At 41.0% G+C, this 18996-nt stretch overlaps 1 protein-coding gene across 1 annotated transcript in view; it reads right to left on the bottom strand.

The window, feature by feature from the left end:
• LOC307039091 (dihydropyridine-sensitive L-type skeletal muscle calcium channel subunit alpha-1-like) overlaps positions 1–18996 on the bottom strand; it is a 132188-nt gene that overhangs the window by 52937 nt on the left and 60255 nt on the right. Inside the window, exons 14-21 of the mRNA XM_079680884.1 lie at positions 15624–15726; positions 15454–15523; positions 15229–15361; positions 12680–12809; positions 12491–12550; positions 11641–11747; positions 287–374; positions 94–201 (exon numbers count right to left, since the gene is read on the bottom strand). Coding sequence (XP_079537010.1) covers positions 94–201; positions 287–374; positions 11641–11747; positions 12491–12550; positions 12680–12809; positions 15229–15361; positions 15454–15523; positions 15624–15726 — 799 coding nt within the window. The remainder of the gene's footprint in view (positions 1–93; positions 202–286; positions 375–11640; positions 11748–12490; positions 12551–12679; positions 12810–15228; positions 15362–15453; positions 15524–15623; positions 15727–18996) is intronic.

The following is an 18996-nucleotide window of genomic DNA, read 5'->3' as shown; positions in this document are numbered from 1 at the left end:
CTGAAAAGGCAGCAAGGATGACATGTATCTCCATTACAAAATACAGTGTTAGCAACATTCTGCTTTTAAATGTTTTAATATCCTTTTACTGACTTTGAAAAGTTGGACTCCAATGCAGGCAAACATGAAGTCCAGCAGCATGGTGACCAGTACAATGTTTCCAATGGTCTTGATAGCAACAAACACACACTGGACGACATGCTAAAGACAGAGATATTACTGAGGATAAATCAGTTCAGTATTAAGGCCATTTCAAACGGAAAGTCAATTTATCAACATCTTATACCTTGAGTCCCTTGGCTCTGTTAATGGCCCTTAACGGTCGAAGTACCCTTAACACTCTGAGAATCTTCACCACTGAGATGGCACTGGATCTAGAGGATGCAAACAAAGGCAGTAATATTGCTTAATACATCCAGGAGTCAACAAGTTAAAGATGAGAGCTTAAAGAGGGGTACCTCAGTCAGTACGCTTCAAACTTAGATTGTACACACATATTTTGAAACAAATGTCACTTTGGCCATCCTTCAAAGGTAGACATGGTGAAGAGGGCTAGTATTCCGTTGAGGATGTTGTCAAAGTTTATTCCTGAGTTGGATGGACTCCCTGAAAGCCGACATTTTGGGGGAAAAAAATGTCTTTGAGCCTACGCTCCGAGATAAACTCTGTCCGAAAAGAACTAAAAGAGTCAATAGGACCACCGCAAGAGAAAGTCGAGCAACACGTGCAAACTGTGCTTGAGCTTGAATGAGCTGCTACGGACCATAGCAACGGCTAACGGAGCTGAAGCTACAGTTAGCAGGCTAACGGCTCAGGCTAAACATTTGGATGATCAGTGCGAGGACCTGGAAGGAAGATCCAAAAGGAATAATATTTGGCTGGTGGGCATACCGGAGAGAATGGAGGGGCTTTGTGCGACTGAGTTTATCGCCAAACTACTTGAGGAAATACTTTGTCTGGATGAACAGCCCCTGCTAGATCGAGCCCATCGTATACTGCGGGACAGGCCCAGAGAGGGAGATGCACCCCGACTATTCATCTTAAGAGTTCACTACTTTCACATTCGCAATGAGATCCTACGTCGGGACCGGGGAACTGAACCTCAAGAAAGCGGCCACTCCAAGTGCTGTGTGAAGTAGCTCCCAGTCACGCTTGTTTGTTTACGCCAACTTGGACTGCATTTGCCGTAGCTTTCCATGATAATTAGTAATTGATAACTTCTCTAAACGTTTGACGACCGTGTTAATGTTCTGTTTATTTTATGCCTGTTTATACTTTTTTTGACCAGTCGCTTTTCTCTTTGGGTATAGCTTTAGGCTGTGGTAGTAGTTACAGTGGGGCGTTTAGGACTTTCTATGAGGTTTGATCGGCGTGTCTTGTTTGGGGAGGCACTTGGTTTGTTTACCACAAAGGGTTGTTCTATATTGTGTTATTCAGTTGTTGCTGTTTTTTCGTCTCTGCTTGGTCTATCACAGTGGCGAGCCGTCAGGGCCCTCTAGGCCCTCTCCGAGCGCCTAAGATATTCTAAAATATCATATTTGCAAACATAATATAAAAATATTTTTTTTGTTATATTTTTCATTAGTTTTACCAAAATAACTTGATTTAATTGTATTTAAAATAACATTTCCAAATAAATAAATCCTTCGAATCTGCCTGTTCAGTTTCTGTTGGAATGTGAAGAGTTAAATGCCGTCTCTGCGAGTTATGTGAAGACGGGAGAGCTTGTTGGTCCCTCTCTACATTCACAGAGGGCCCGCTATAGTAAGTCAATGAGAGAGTAATGTCAAATGACAGTACAATTGACCAATCATATCTTCCCTCTAAATGGGTGGGCTTTATTTTCACGGACTAGTTCCGCCCGCTGTGAAGTTTATGCATGTGTGTTATAGAGTGGTGCAGTGACGCGTCCTAATACCCAGAAGTAAGCTGCGCGTGGTTCCCTCCATGGTTCCCTCGACAAAGTGGGATTTCTCCATAGGATTTTGGAAAATAACTCAAAATAAGGTCTGTGGAAAACGAACCTGTTAGATAAATGTACGTTTTGTTCAGCCGGATAATATCCACATGTCTACCCTACTTTTATAATTTTCGAATCATAAATCGAATCGATATAAGATCGATAGATTTATGATTAGCATAAGTTCGTTAGTGATGGCTCACTTCAGTGATAGTGATGACATTGTTGCGAAATTATTAACCGAGTCATTTTCAAGATTGAGTTACAATGATAAATTGGAGTGGCAAAGGATCAGCTGCATGACCCGCCATCAAGTGCTTCATCCAAAAGGACAGGAGGATGGACTTTGTGTTTAAGTGATTTGATCATCAAAGGTAGGCCTAAGTCATTTTCAATGTGGGCCGCCGTGCCGACTTCATTCATTTGGAATTGTTACTTGGCTGTGGGTGACCTGTCATGATAGGTGTTTATATAAATGGTGTTGTTCTGTGTGGTAGAGGGTCGCTGTCATTGATGCGTTTTGCACCAAGGGCCGTTGTTTTGATATTCTGCTGAAGTTTACGCTGAGACATAATAACTCTTCTTTTTTTTCGAGATAAGGGGGGGGGGGGTCAGAGGGCCTAGGTATAAAAGTCACGGCTCGCCACTGGTCTATCAACATTGTATATATTTCTAAAATGCTGCTAATCGTTATACCTTGTTCTGTTTGTACTTTATTTTATTATGCTTCACTCCTGGCGTGACGTCATCTTTAAATCGACACAACTCACAAACACTATAACAATGGAGGATATGGTAGCTATCGTGTACTTGGTTCTTGATTTTTATCACAGCAAGGATGCAAACTTTGTTTTGGAAAAGGCTGTGTAAGCTAACATTCGCGTGTGTGTTTAGGTCACGCTCACTATACGACCAGTGTTTCAAGTATTTAATTAATTGTAGCTACCACTTTTACCTATTAAAAAGATGTATGATTTTGTATGTGTATTTCAGAAGTTATACCATTTGCAAAGTCGCCACCACAGACCATGTGTGTTCAACCGAGCTACCGAGTGGTGGGGTGTGATTATTCCATCTTTCACACACACTCAGTGGAAGCAGAACTTCAGGACGTCTGAGGAAACCTACATTCCCCTGTGCAACAAATGTCTTGGAGAGGCATATGATGATGAATGGGATGCAGCAGTAGCAGTGGCACAAGGTGCAGAGGAGGCGGGCAGGGACATACGAGAGGGTCTGATGCGCTAATTGAATAACAACACATTCCTTTTACTGATTGTAAATTGTATTGAACATAAATAAATATATAAATGTTTGTCAAATGATTTAATACATTTTTTATAAGATTTGACTATTTAGTAAATATTTGAATTTCAAGCACCTGTAAGTACTGCCCCATAATAAGAACATTTGATAAAATAACAGATAATGAAAAGAAAATCTTTCTAATAAATTAAGAAAGTTGTTTTGTTTGCTTAGATCTACTATTAACACAGAGGAAATCCCGATAAAGATACTTGTTACAAACAAACAGTTTAATCATCAAACACGTGCAAATAACAAAGCAAACTATAAACATAAATACAAAAGTGTAAAACACAGAAAAACTATATACATAAATGCAAGTGTAAAAGGCCACTAAGGCCAGCTGCAGGTGCCGTTCCTGCTGGGCCCGGCTCAGCTCCTGCTCGGCCAGATCTGCACTGTGCATCTCCCTCAGGACTGTGAGGTGCTCCTCTCCTCGTTTCCTCTTGCCTCGAAGACAATAAGATAATATAAAACTAAAAAGGGGGTTCCATATCCGGCAGCCAGTCACAACACCTTCTCTGCTGGATATGGAAGCCCCTCTTTAGTTTTTCAACTGCTGGGCCCAGAGTAAAATGCTTTGGTGAGCATAATCTAGAGGGGATCAGGCAACACCAGTGTGATTTTGGTGAAGTTGTGACAGTACTGGACAAAGTTGTAGAGGGGGTGCAATATCTGGCAGGAGAAATACCTGCTCTGCTGAACATGTTATGTAGAGAACAGTGCAGATCTTCCCTATTGACACCAGGAAAAACCTAGTCTAAAATAAGGAACATTAATAGTGTGATATAGGCACAGATATAAGATCAATAATACACTTTATTTTAGGGCACCTTTCAAAGCATTCAATGTCACTTTAAAATACAAAAAAATATATATATATATGAGTGGCATTACAATACAAACATGTGTTGGGTAGGAAACCACAGAGGAAAATTACATTCAAAGGAGCAATTCAAGCGAGTGAAGCCAGTTTGAACACATTATCTTTTAGGCTTGCTTGAAAATAACACACTCATTGTTATAGCCTATCATTACTGTCATATCATTGCTTACTATTTGTGGTTAGTTTGTGCAGACACTTAAACAACAGAGAAGGTTTTAAGAAATAGGACTATACTGACAAATGACATATTATCCTGTCATTGTCTGTTCTGTAGGAAGGAGGAACATAGCAGAGTGGGACTACACTCAAAAACGGAAGTTTGTTCCAATACGAAGATTGTGACTATCTGAAAAGTGTCCTTAAAACGAGCCTCCTCGCAATTGTATGCACATTATTTATTCAGCCGTTTGCTGTTTAATCTGACGGGAAATACAATATATCATTCAAAAGAGAGAAAAAAGCTTATTAAACTAGACGAACGCTCAATACAGGCGATGACATCACGTTTGCGCGTCCCCGTGAACAGGGCTTCAATCTACGGCAGGGCTTCAATCTACGGCATAACACCTGTACCGGTGCACCCTCCCTATCTCCCTCGCTCACTCGCATTTTGGCTGCGGGCGCCAGATAAGCCAACATCTCCCATTTTCATCACTTACAGCGCCCATCGTACAGGGCAAATGAAAAGTGTAACCGGGGTGAAAAGGGTGTTACATATACTTAATTATGAATATTGTTAGATCAAGGCCGAAAATTGGGATGAACACCAACGGTCAAAAATATTTTTTTTCCCTCCCAGAGTTGCCAGCGCAACGCCTCCCCAGATCTGGCGCCCTAGGCGAACATCTATTACGCCAGTGCTACGGGCCGGCCCTGAGTTCATATCATAGGTTCATATGCAACTCGCAAATATATTTCCCTCTCTCTCTCTTCTCTCTTCTCTCTCTTCTCTCTCTTCTCCCTTCTCTCTCTTCTCTCTCTCCAAGTTGGTATGCAAATGCGACTTTTTTCAAATGACGGTGCTCTTTTTTTGGCGGAGGTGCGCATGCGCACCTGCGCACCAGTTATGTGCAGCCCTGAATATAAGTATGAATACATATGAGACCAGTTTAAAGTGCAAAAAAAAAAAAAAGCACAGTCCAAAATAACTGGAAAGCAGTGCAGGTCCATGTGTCTGCTGCACAATACTTAACAATGAAGAATATACAAGAATATATTAGGATTTCACAAACTATTTTATTAGCTGCAACATTAATCTTGATTCTTACTACTTTTACTTTGAAACAGAGCATTTCCACACAGTGGTATTGCTTATTTTACTTACTGACGGTGATCTTAAGTTTAAAAAAAGTCACAATTCCAGTCGTTTTGCCATGCCTATTTCTTACCTAGAACCACACGCTGGCTGTCTGCGTTGCTGGTGCTCGAGCTGAACGGTGCTCAAGCTGAACGGTGCTCCGGAGCACTGCCATCCTCCTCGCTAATCACAACGGCACCTAGAACAGCATACATGACTTGTTAATTCCACAAACCACTGCAGCACAATACTAAATAGCATCAACAACTCTAGAAAACTGGACGTAAACAATGGTACATATGGTGTTAACAAACAATAGCTCTAGCTAATGCTATCTGTGCTAACCGTAGCTCTTCGGGGCTCCATAAAAGCATGGGTTGTCGAACATAAATGTAAGGATAAAATAGGTTTGTTTGTTAGAAATTAGCTTTACAATAGATAGGGACACAATGCTTTCAAGCAAAGAACAGAGCGTTAGCAAACACTTACCATCCTGCATGGCCGTTGCCGAGTCCAGGCGTCGTTTCGCGTTGCGCCGTCGAGCTCCCCGCTGTATTTTTTCATCCGCGATGAGATGGAGTAACGTCTGTACCTCGTCAAAAGACCACGGCGTGTTTTTGTTGTTGCTGCCATTTCTTTATGGATTTGTTGACGATAGCTCGTCTGTTTTAAAAATGGTGCTTATGTGACGCTTGGAGACTGTCTCACTGAAGAATTGTGACGATTCTCTCTGACCAATCAGCAGTCGGGAGTGTTTACGTCACTAGTTTAGCATATTCAGCACAGTTGTTGGCTCGGTAAGAACTTCGATTTTGGAGGGCCAGAAAACAAGTGAAAAAGTACTCGTAAGCCGGAACTACCCTAGTGGAAAAGCAAAAAAAAGCGGGCCAGGCCAAACTAAGTCGTGCTAAGCCGTGCTACAGTAGGTCCTGCAGTGGAAAAGTGCAATTAGAGTCCATGCTCAGACCCGATTGAAAGCCAGTTAGATTGGCCATATTTACCACTCTTCTTTCAAATCTAGCGGAGTAGCTATTTTATTGCACAAGTCAATTCCTTTTTTTGTGTTCACATGTGACTGCAGACCCAAATGGGAGGTACTTAGTTGTTAGTGGTAAAATACATTGTACTCCAGTGCTTCTTGTCAATATATATGGACCAAACTGGGATGATGATTGATTTTTTACACATATATCGCCACATTTCACTATTTTAGGAGGAGATTTCAACTGTTGGCTGGATCCCAAACTGGACCAAATTGTGTGCTTTCTGGGTCTGCTAAGGCAGTGTTTCCCAACCGGGGTATGCGTATCCCTAGTGGTACGTGGGTGGTCCCCAGGGGGTACGTGAAAAGATTTTGAAAAGTAAAAAAAAAATAATAATAATAATTTGATTTTAGATTTTTTTTTTAGTAAAAATGTTACAGGAAAACTGTACCCAAATAATGAATAATGCATAATCTTTAATAATGTAACCAAAATTGGGGGCATTCAAATTAAGTAATAATTAGCTGGCTATATATTATTATTGGCGCGGCGTTCAGCTTCCCGCCGGACTGTCAGGTGTTACATCATCATCATCATCATTGTAGTGGCGCGCCGGTTTTCTTGCAAGCTAGCAAAATATCAACATCCTATCAAGTGAATGCGCTGGTGTTTATTGAGATCAACATTTCTGTTAACATAATCATTATGGATCAATGGCTGAGTCGAGCTGGTTCATCCAGAAACAACAGCACAGGTGATACTGCTGAATCAGGAGAACCCGTTCTCAATAAAATGAAAACAGAGAAGATGAAGAATCGTCAGTTTGGTGAACATTATGTGCTCTCCGGGTTTACGGTCACAACTACAGAGCCACCGCAGCCAATGTGTTTCATCTGTGGCGACGTGCTTTCTAATAATAGCATGAAACCATCCCATTTACATCGGCACCTTAGTACTAGACATCCCGCCTGTGTAAGCCTGCAGAGTTTTTCCACCAAAAGCTGGCTGAATTTAAGGGAAGCCAAGAAAAACTAAAGAAAGCGACATCGGTCTCAACCAAGGCCTTGGAGGCATCTTATGCCGTGTCGCTACTCGTTGCTAAATCGAAAAAGCCATTTACCATAGCCGAAGAGCTAATCTTGCCTGCTGCTATAATTCTCGCAGAAACTATGTTCGATAAGAAAGCAGCTGATGTCCTGAAGAAAGTGCCGTTGTCAAATAATACTGTGTGCCATCGGATCGACGACATGGGAATTGAAATTATTGACCAAGTGGTGGAAAAATGTAAAGCGTCTGGTACGTTCGCTTTGCAGTTGGACGAATCAACGGATGTCAGTGGGGACGCACAACGGATTGCGTTTGTGCATTACAAAGAAGCTTTGGAGATGAAGGAGCACATTCTGTTTTGCAAGAAACTCACAGGGAGAACTACCGGACAGGACGTTTTTAACGGTATTGACCATTTTTTCTCAACACAAGCTGGATTGGAAATCCTGCTCTCATGTGTGCACAGACGGCGCTGCGGCGATGACCGGCAGAGTAAATGGATTAATGGCCCACATAAAAAAGGTAAACCTTGACGTTACATGGACGCACTGCATGATTCACCGAGAAGCATTAGCTAGCAAGAGAATGAGTCCAGAGTTAAACGATGTTTTGAATGATGCCTTAAAAGTGATCAACTTCATACAGTCCAGGCCTTTGAATCATAGACTGTTCCAGTCACTTTGTGAAGACGGTGGGTCAGAACATAAACAGCTCCTGCTTCACACTGACGTCCGCTGGTTATCCCGAGGGAAGACGTTACAGCGGCTGTTCGAGCTACGCAATGTAGTGAGGGCATTTCTGTCGGAGCACACACACCCACTTGTGGCTAGGTTCGACGACGCTGACTGGGTAGCTCGGCTGGGATACCTCTCTGATATTTTCAGCAAACTCAACCAGCTGAATCTCTCTCTCCAAGGTAAAGACACAAATGTTCTTAGCTTGTATGACAACGTGTGTGGATTCATGGAGAAGATCAAGCTCTGGCAGAGCAAATGTGAAAAAGGGGATACAAGTTGTTTCCTGCAGCTGAACGCATACATTGCTACTGGTGAATGTGACAGAGATCCAATTGTGAAAATAGTACACACACATTTGTCCAAGCTCAAGAATGAGTTCAACTCCTACTTCCCTGATATTAACAACAAGTCATCCACACTGGCCTGGGTGCGTAATCCATTTGTGACGTGCATTAACAGCAGCATTCCCGCCAGACTGCAAGAAGACCTCATAGATGTGTCCTCAGATAGGAGCCTGAAGATGAGGTACTCAAGCACACCACTGACACAGTTCTGGTGTGGTGTGGAGAAGGAGTATCCTGAATTGGGGAAACATGCCCTGAATGAACTGTTGCCTTTTGGGTCCACATACCTGTGTGAGGTGACATTCTCCGCCATGACCCACATCAAGACTAAACACAGGAAAAGACTCAACTTGGAGAATAACCTGGTCACAGCTGTTGCAACAATCTCCCCCAGACTCACAACACTGATGAGGGAGAAACAGGCTCAAGTGTCACATTAATTGGTGAGTTACCTTACTTTTTTTTTTAAGTCTTTAAACATGACTATTATAATGTATATGATTAGTTATGATTGAATATGATTTAAGTGTCACATTAATTGTCGCATTGGGACACACACACACACACACACACACACACACACACACACACACACACACTTGATTATTACGGTTTATGGTTATTATATCCCTCTCACATTTTTTCATCTTTTTATATTCAGATCAAATTCTATATTTCTTTCTTTCTGCTATTACCCTGCCCATACCTATACCCCCCTCCCCCATGCTGCTATGACACCCACATTTACCCAAGGGGATCAATAAAGGAATATCTCATCTGATTGTATCGTATCGCATTGTATCTCATCTCATCTCATCTTAGTTTTGTAGCATATTCTTCAGTGCTTTGTTAACTTAATGTTACAATGAGAATGAAGTGATGAAGTCAGACCTCAGAACTAAAGCTTTACTTAAACAAACTGCTAACCTGTGTGACCATGTGACTTTATCAAACACACACACACACACACACACACACACACACACACACACACACACACACACACACACACACACACACACACACACACACAATTAATATATCCTGGGGATCACCACGATTGATTGCGTAGTAGGGGGTACTTTAGGTTGGATTGAAATGCTTTGGGGGTACAGTACTCAAAAAAGGTTGGGAACCACTGTGCTAAGGCAATCCAGTCCTTTAAAGCAGGGGTCCCCAACCCCCGGTCCGCGGACCGGTACCGGGCCGCGGAGGTGTTACTGCCGGGCCGCGAAATAGCTTTGAGTTTATCGTAATATTTGCAGAATTATAAATACATTAAAAAAAAATTATCAAAAGAAATTCTATTAATTTTTTATTTTATTTTATACCAGTCATATTATTTCATCCAAAACATACAAAATAAATCAAAATTGGTTAGCATAAGGTCTCAGCCTCTCGTGCGCAGATAAAGTTACAGGTGGTGCGCCAAGTGGAGCACACAGGAGACAACCGTTTAATCGCAGACTGTTATGTTTGTGGGGGAATGGCAGTGCATACATTATTTGAGATATATTTCGAACTCAGACTTCATTTTAAGGACATTGCGGCCAGGGGTGTAGAGCTATTTTTTGTATTTGTAAAGCCTCCAACACTTCATGAAATGGCTGCAGCATCAGGATGCAGCCTCTGAGAGGTGCAGCACCAGCGCGTACACACAGCCTTCACTGTGTTCCCCACCCAAGGCTGCTACGTTTTAACCACACACACCTCTACACACACACACATCGAACGGCCCGAGTGTTTGTGTGTGTCCAACAACGGCATTTGTTTTCAAATGACCATGAACAGTAATTTACACACATCTGGCCAACTCCATAGGTACGTGGGTGTTCCCAAAAGAAGTTAGTTTAATCTTAATCTCGATGTAGTGCTAAATGCTGTCGGAGTGCTCCGGAACGAACGCCCGGGTATGACGTTATTACGTTGCTGGCAAACAAGCCCAGGGGTCTCACTGACATTTCAGTTATATCAATATGTGTACAATGGTCCTCATTTGTTTTAATTGTATCCTGGTTTTAAACTGTGTTAATATGTTTTTGATACATATTGTTCTATTATTTGTTCAGGCTGTTACATACAATTAGCCACTGTTGCCACCTATATTAGGCTATATTATATTATATATTATATTAATATTTGTAAAGCGGTCCTAATTTTTTGTTTTAATTGTATCCTGGTTTTAAACGTTGTTGATATGTTTTGGATGCATATTGGTATTTCTTCAGGCTGTTAAATACAATTAGCCTCTGTTCTGCTGGTGATTAAATATTCAAATCAGTTAAAATTGACAAGCGGTCCGCAATTTTTTTTTAATGTATCTGCCGGTCCTTGGCACAATAAAGGTTGGGAACCCCTGCTTTAAAGAACAATTTCACCACACAAATGTCCACCACAATTTTGCTCGTATAGATGATTTTTCTTGTAGACAATAGAATTCTTCCTTCCGTTAAATCAATTTCCCATAATGCGATAGTTATATCTGACCATGCCCCAGTCACTTAGAGGATACATTTCACAGGGTCTGATACCAACCATGCTCCATGGCGTTTCAATAACCGTTGGCTTTCTAATGAAGACTTTGTGGAATTTGTTTGCACACAAAAATATGTATTTCTTAGTATAAACAAAATTCCCGATGTGTCCCATCAGTGCTATGTGAGACCCTAAAGGCATCAGAGGTGAAATCATTTCTTACAGCGCCTATGACCTGAAGAGAATTAGGTTAGGTTTGTGTTTTTTTTTGTTGTTGTATGACCGAGCCGACTGTTTTTGTTGTTGTAATGTATCGTATGTTATGATCTGCACGACTGCAATGTGACACTGTTAATCCCAACTGCTCTGTCATTTCTGTCATCATTCATAATAATTAAACAAATGCCTGTTGATGTAATCAAGAGCGACATCCGCAGTGCTGGTTACCAGACGGTCACCATGTTATCATGTCCAGCCGGCTGTATGTTTCCCAATGCTGATCAAACTGGTTTACAATCGTGACTACTGCAGTTATTCATTCAGGGATTGTTTGCAAGATAGAAAGAGGACTAAGAAGTTATCAGGTACATTTTAAAATCCACTTACTCCATGCCCATTGAGAGGAGAGATACACTGACCACCAGAAGATCCAAGATGTTGAAAGAGTTCCGACAGAAAGACCCTTTGTGAAGAATGGCACCATATGTTGTCATCTGAAAAGAATACTTGTTATCCATATAGAAAACCAAACTGCACAAATAAGAAGTCCCTGTTGAATGAATAACACATTTCCGATAAAGAAAAAATGTGTAATATATTATGTCTTAAAAATCCCAAATCAGCAAATAATCAAGACTGCTGTGGAGGTTTACATGGTTTGCCTTGTAGAACGTTTGTTAACTTGGTTTCCCATCTCTTCCGCCTTTAAAGAAGGGAGATGACAGCACTCTGCTACTTCCTGTCAAACAAATTCACCTGCGGTGACAGCGTGCTCATCTGTTTCCACCTTATGTGTCATCATGTTAAACGTATCTGCTAGGACTCTTACTTTAATTGGAACTGAAGAAAGGTTTTTTTAGTTCTTTGATTGATTTGTTTATTTCTCTTTGCCTGTGTGCAATTTCCCCCTCCCACTTTCATCCCCGCCGTACGTAGTTGAGATCAAAATGAAGGCCTAGCTCTTAGAGTGATGAGCAAAGGAGTGTAGACTGGGGGGTACGGAGTTGGAAAGGGGCCATTGGTCCCACCGATTGTACACCCCAGGCACATTTTGGCACTGCGCCTGGTATGATTCCATCCCGGATTTTGGAATCCAAATGTGATTATTATCATATTTTTCAGAGTTTTTCACAGTTCCAGGGAACTCTAGGTTCACTATGTTTTCCACACCTCTTCAGGTTTCTTTAATTTAACACCTTTCATTATTAACAAAGTTATCTGTGGTGCTTGTTATTACCTTGAGCACAATTTCCGCTGTGAACACCGAAGTGAAGACTATATCAGCATAGGCCAACACCTGAAAATGTGACATTAGTTGCAATATGAATCTTAATAGAAAATGCATACTTAATACTGACAATATAAATTAAACTTGCATCGTAGCTTAAACATTTAAATTACAATGATGCAGGCGTGCACTTGTTACCTGGTTTCTAAAGGACATGGGGTCGATGGGATCTTCAGCAGCTAGAGACACAGACGACAGGAGGATGAAGAGGAGGATGATGTTGGTGAAAGTCGTTGCATTGATTATACGATGGCAGAGCTTCCGGAACCTGCAATGGTATAATAATATTATGTTTATGAGTATGTTGAGAGAATTTGTGAGATCCCAGACATGAAATACATTTGAAAGGTGACCATAGTAAATGGTGTACTTCTCAATGGCATAGTATCCAGGAGGGGAACGCTTGCAGCACAAAGTTGTAACCATTGGTCAAGCACAAACCTGAAGCCGCGACAACTTGTCTACAGCTTCATTCACACTGTAGAAGCCCTTAGTGTTACCTTTGTTGTCAGTAGGAAAGCTAACTACTAGAGCTAGAAAGATTATTACCGAAGCTCATTGAGATCGTGACATCTTACAAATACCTGGGTGTTCATCTGAACAATAAACTGGACTGGACTGATAATTGTGCTGCTCCGTACAAGAAGGGACAGAGCAGACTCTTTCTGCTGAGGAGACTGAGGTCTTTCGGGGTGCAGGGGGCACTCTTTCAGACTTTCTATGACTCTGTTGTGGCATAGCCATTTTCTATGGTGTGGCCTGCTGGGGCAGCAGCATCTCGGCTGCTGACAGGAAGAGACTGAACAGACTGGTAAGGAAGGCCAGCTCTGTCCTGGGGAGTCCTCTGGACACTGTGGAGGTGGTGGGAGACAGGAGAATGGCAGCCAAGCTGTCCTCCCTGCTGGACAATGTTTCCCACCCCCTCCAGGACACCCTGTCCTCACTGTGCGGCTCCTTCAGCGACAGGCTGCTGCCCCCCCGCTGTCTCACGTAGAGATACTACAGGTCCTTCCTTCCTGCAGCGGTCAGACTGTACAACCAGCACAGCCCCTAGTAGACCCCCCTAACACACACACACACACACACACACACACACACACACACACACACACACACACACACACACACACACACACACACACACACACACACACACACACACACACACACACACACACACACACACACACACACACACACACACACACACACACACACACACACACACACACACACACACACACAACAACAACACAGACTATAACACCCGTTGCTGTTAAATACCAACCAACTATGTGCAATATGTGCTATAAGTGCAATATATATATGCCGTTAATAACTGTGCAATATATATACCTGGTTGCTTAATCCTAAGAACTGTTACAGGATGTGAATTTTGTAAATTGTGTAACTTTTTATTTTTATTATATTTTGTATTATATCCTAACTTTTTTTTTTAGCTTTAATACTTTTTAATGCATGTAACATATGTAACATTAAGCTGTCTGTGGATCTTTTTCTGCTGTAACTACGTACATTTACCCTCTGTGGGACTAATAAAGGTATTCTACCCTCGGGTTCTCCAAGCGATGTTGACCCTGCGCGATCTTTTCAGGAAATCTGGGACATTGTTGGACTTAACGTTCTTAATATAATTAACATCAGCCTTACTACAGGAATAGTACTAACACTGGGGGAAATCTCGTACTTTTTTCATAAAGGGCACAATACCTATATGAGCTTAACCACTGTACTTGTAAGGGCAAATAGATAGAGAGGACATGAGCACATACAGATCTAGAGAAAGAGATGAAAGGTGAAGGTCACCTGGCAGTCTAAGAATATAGCAGCAAAACTTTAAAAGAATTACATTTAAATTATATTTTATAGTGAACCAGTTCAAAGCATTTGCATAATAAGTAACTATATCTAATTAATTGTGTTGCAAAATAAGTTTATCTTTGAAACAATTAGCTTTCAGTGTGCTAATATTGTTGGATAACTGGCTGCCAGACAATAGGACATGTTGGGACTATTGGGGTTGCAGAATACTGGGCCGTGGGAGCAGTGGCATGCAAGATGAACATCATCACCACCGTGTTCTACTTTTAAAATAAAAGTTGCATCCCGCTTTCATGTTTGAAATGAAGTTACTAGTTAACCTAGGTTTGGGAGCAATGCCAACAAATCAATGGTTTAACTGACTGTAGACTGTCCTAAGCAAGAAAATGACATATTTTCCCTCCAACAGTCAAATAGAACACCTGATGTGTGTCTTGAACAAACATTTGAAAGCAATACACACTTTCATTCACATGGGCATAATTACAGATGAAACAAAGGGGATTTCAGTCTGGAATAATGTGGCTTACCTAGTCAATCTTCAATATAATTATAAAACACAATTGAATGACTTAGCAAAGCACACAAGCGGTCACGGCACGCAGTACCCCCTAAACTGCTATTATAGGAATTATGCCACTGGTCCTGATCCTGCTTTATCCTCAAATCCTGGTATGATTATCCAGGCTGTTGTCTAAGTTCACAAAATGTGTATTTTTGTAAATGTGAATATTTTATCTTGTCAAACACAACAAAATAAATGTCAAACTGCCATTAACATTCACAACTGGTTGACCTTATTATCACTGCATCTTGTTCATCAAACCAAACAAAAGCTGTCATACTTGTTCTGAGGTCCAAAGATAAAAAATGAGCTGGCTTCTGGCATCGGCACTGCTTCCTCCTTCAGCTGCAGATCTGCCATCGGACGAGGTCTAGGGCTTTCTGGGATCTCAGGGTCCTCCTCCTCATCATCACCTAGCAAACAACGCAGCATGGATTAGTAAATGCCTTTTCTACCTCTGAGTTTGGAATAGAATGATCAACCGTATGGAGGTATTGTGATTTACCAGGAAAGTCTGCTGGAGGGAAAGGGTCTTTAATCTCATTGACGTTAGACTCAAACTCGTCGATTTTGAGCTGCATATTTCAAATTGATATAAATAAAAGGTAAAAAGAGAAACAAATCTATTAAATTTGAATATTTTCTTTGCAATTGTCATGCTCTTGGATGCCTCACCTTGGCAGTCGTAGGGATGCCCTCTACGCCCTTGGCCCTTTGCTCGGCCAACTTCTTTGCGAGATTTGCTTTCTCCTCTGTTGCCTTATCAGGCATGTTGGCCCTAGAAATCAACTGGTGGTTAGCATGAGGCATTTAAGAACATTGCAGTGATTAACAACATGAATCTTTATGTAGGGATACAACAACTATGCTTCATGGTTTCACAAAAGGGTTTGGTGTATCGTGAGTTATATCAACCTTTCTCTGAAAGCCAGCAAACCTAAGCCGTTCCACAGAAACATAGTGGAGCAGGCACCAGGACCTGGACAACATCACCCAGCACACGACTGGCTTCTCTCCTTATATAACTTCACGCAAATGAATTAATTTAGTGATGCAGCATTTTCCAGCATTTTCTACGAGATAACTACAAATCTTAAAAATCATCCATAACTGCATCTCCTGAAGAAAAAAGGGTACACATAAAACACTTAAACAAAGTCTGGTATAGCTGCTATTATCAGAAAGGACATAAAAGCTACCATAATCCCCATCCCCAATGTTTCTTCATTTGAACACCTGATCTTCAAACTCTCTGGTCCCACTCCCCTGGTCACAGCCATCATCTACCGTCCCCCGAAGCCAAACCCCTCCTTTTTCTCCGACCTCTCTGACATTCTCACTCAGCTTTCTGCCATATCCCCATCTGTTCTCCTCTTAGGTGATTTTAACATTCATGTTGACGACCCGACCTGCAAATATGCCTCTGAATTTATGGAAACCCTTCACTGCTGCAACTTCTCTCAACACACTAGGTGCTCTAGTGGTCGTGTAAGAAACAACATGCTCCCAGGCCCGTTCATTGCAAACGCTCCGGAGGGACGTTTATTCACAAATAACCCTCTCTGGAAAATCCTAAATTGTGGAATAGTTTGGCCATTAAAATGCTTTTTGATTCGATTTCTGGCGAGAAGTGTATATTGTACTCTTAGAATCCACGTCCAGTCGATGTTTAGGATCTATAGTTTGATAGATATTACGAAAATGATTTGAGGTCTCGCCAGGATAACGTATATGCAGCTTCCATGTAAAGTTAGTGTGGGTGAAACAGTTTTTCCGGTCTCGAAGTTTTCATAATAAAACCGGATATATCCCCCTCACTGTCAAATGATTCATCCGCCTTGCTTTGCTAACCCCGTGATTAGTCATCAAGCCCTGTGATTGGATGTTGGAGTGGCAGTGCGACAAGGTTACGCTGAGCGTCAAACAGCTCTATGAAATGGAATGGAACCACAGCAGACTTTCCAAAACTGGAATTGGACGGGTCCGGCCCCCGGATCCCAAGTTGGGAAATGTTTTGTTACAGCAGCATACTACTTTGACCTACTCCACTACAATTCAGAGGTTAACCTGGTATTTTTACTCCACTACATTTATTTTAGTTACTTTGCAGATTCTGATTAATGATGTGAAATATAAGCAACCCTTAAAGCAGACTTTAGTTACACCTGAGTAAAATTCAGGGAAGGTGATTGTCAAGTGCCAAAATAAACTATGCAATATATTGGACGTTAAGTACTTTGTCAGACTTCATATTTATCTGTGGATAACCCTAACGTTTTTTTCTTATTCAAATTAAGACCTTAACTTAAAGTATTCTTTAATGTTTAAATAAAGCCTTCGTAGTTGGTCTGTTTTGCACATCCTCCTGTTAATATCTTTGGACGTCCTGCACTAAACTGTTTTATTGTAGAGATCACTAAAGTATCTTCTTGATATTTTCAATTTTGTATGTAGGTTACTCTTAATATTTAAAGGTAAAAAAGCAGTGGTGTAGTTAATAAAACATAATAATATCAAACATAATATGACTATTAACGGTATTTTGAAATTAAAACAGAACGGTAAAGGAAAATACAGTGTCAGTCTCTCGATTTGAAGCTTATGCATTGTACCATGAACCTGTATAGACCTGTAACAGTCAACTGCATGAGGAGTTGGAAAGGTAACAAATAATATCTTTAAAAACTACAAAGAAATCCCTTTCTTTCAGCTGTACACCATTATGGTGTAAACATAACCTATCTACCAATTGGATCAAATATAAAAGTCAGCCGAATTAGTGTTGATACTGCAAGAAGACGTATTGTGTGAAAAGAAATGGAAGATGTTGTTTAATTGTTGATATATTTATGATCCACGTCACATATTCAGTTTTGGCGGCATTTCTTACAGTTTGTCAAAAGGTCTTCTGATCAGGGCTCTATAAATAAATATCTACGGCAGATATGTAATATTTAATGCAGCCGAACCGTGTATTACAATGCCGTTATGTGATGACTTCCAAAGAGAAAAGCAAGAACACTCGGAATAAAGTATTATTTTTTAAAATTATTTTTCATTTTCATATCGGATAAACACCATATCCCGACATTGGCTAAAACAATCGATGTTTTAGCCTATCAAAACCTCTGAAAAAATAAAGGTGTCTCTCAGAATCGAAAGAGAAAAACCTATGGGAAAAACACAAAAGCATTGTACACAATTTAAACCAATAAATGTTGTATGATTAACAAGGATACACTGATGTTTTTTAGTTGATGAGTACTGCAGATATCACTGTTAAATTGTTTGATCATTGGTTTTATTATGAAAACGTAGAGACCGGAAATACTGTTTTCAACCCGTAACTTTACATGGAGCCTGCCGCATACCTCAAATCATCTTCCTAATATCTATCAAACTATAGATCCTACATATCGACTGGACGTGGATTCTAAAAGTACAATATACACTTCTTGCTAGAAATCTAATCAAAAAGCGTTTTAATGGCCAAATTATCCTACAATTTAGGATTTTACAGACAGGGTTATTTGTGAATAAACGACCATCTGTAACGTTAGCATTCAACGGGAGCACTAGAGGGCGAAAACTTTAAAACGTAATTATAGGATGTAGTAAGCGCTTGAACAAACAACATATTTGGTTGTAGTAAGGGCCTGAACAATCGGCCAATTTGGTCGTATGAGCAATCACTGCCTCCATTACCAACACACTCTCACTCCCTAAACGTCCAGGAGCGACGCTTGGTCAGGGTCCCGTGGTGTGCAGTTGTGACGCGCCGAGGCTCCTTCAGCTTCATAAACGGACGCAAAGAGTTTTCAACTGATTGCAATGTATTCCCATCGGCGGCGGGATTTGACGCTCATGGAAGCACGGCATCCGTTTATGTCGGCAGCTCTTAAAGGCAATGTGAGCGTCCATTCCCATTGGATAACGGAGAATTGTACACCCGGAAGTAAGTATTCCCATTACTGTCGATTGATTTGACAGTATCTCCACTACTCATCAACTCAAAAACACCTGATTACCTTTGTTAATTAAACGACAT

This window comes from Notothenia rossii (genome assembly GCF_949606895.1).
Source record: "Notothenia rossii genome assembly, chromosome: 5".
NCBI lineage: Eukaryota > Metazoa > Chordata > Actinopteri > Perciformes > Nototheniidae > Notothenia > Notothenia rossii.
This window is presented reverse-complemented; position numbering and strand designations above follow the sequence as displayed.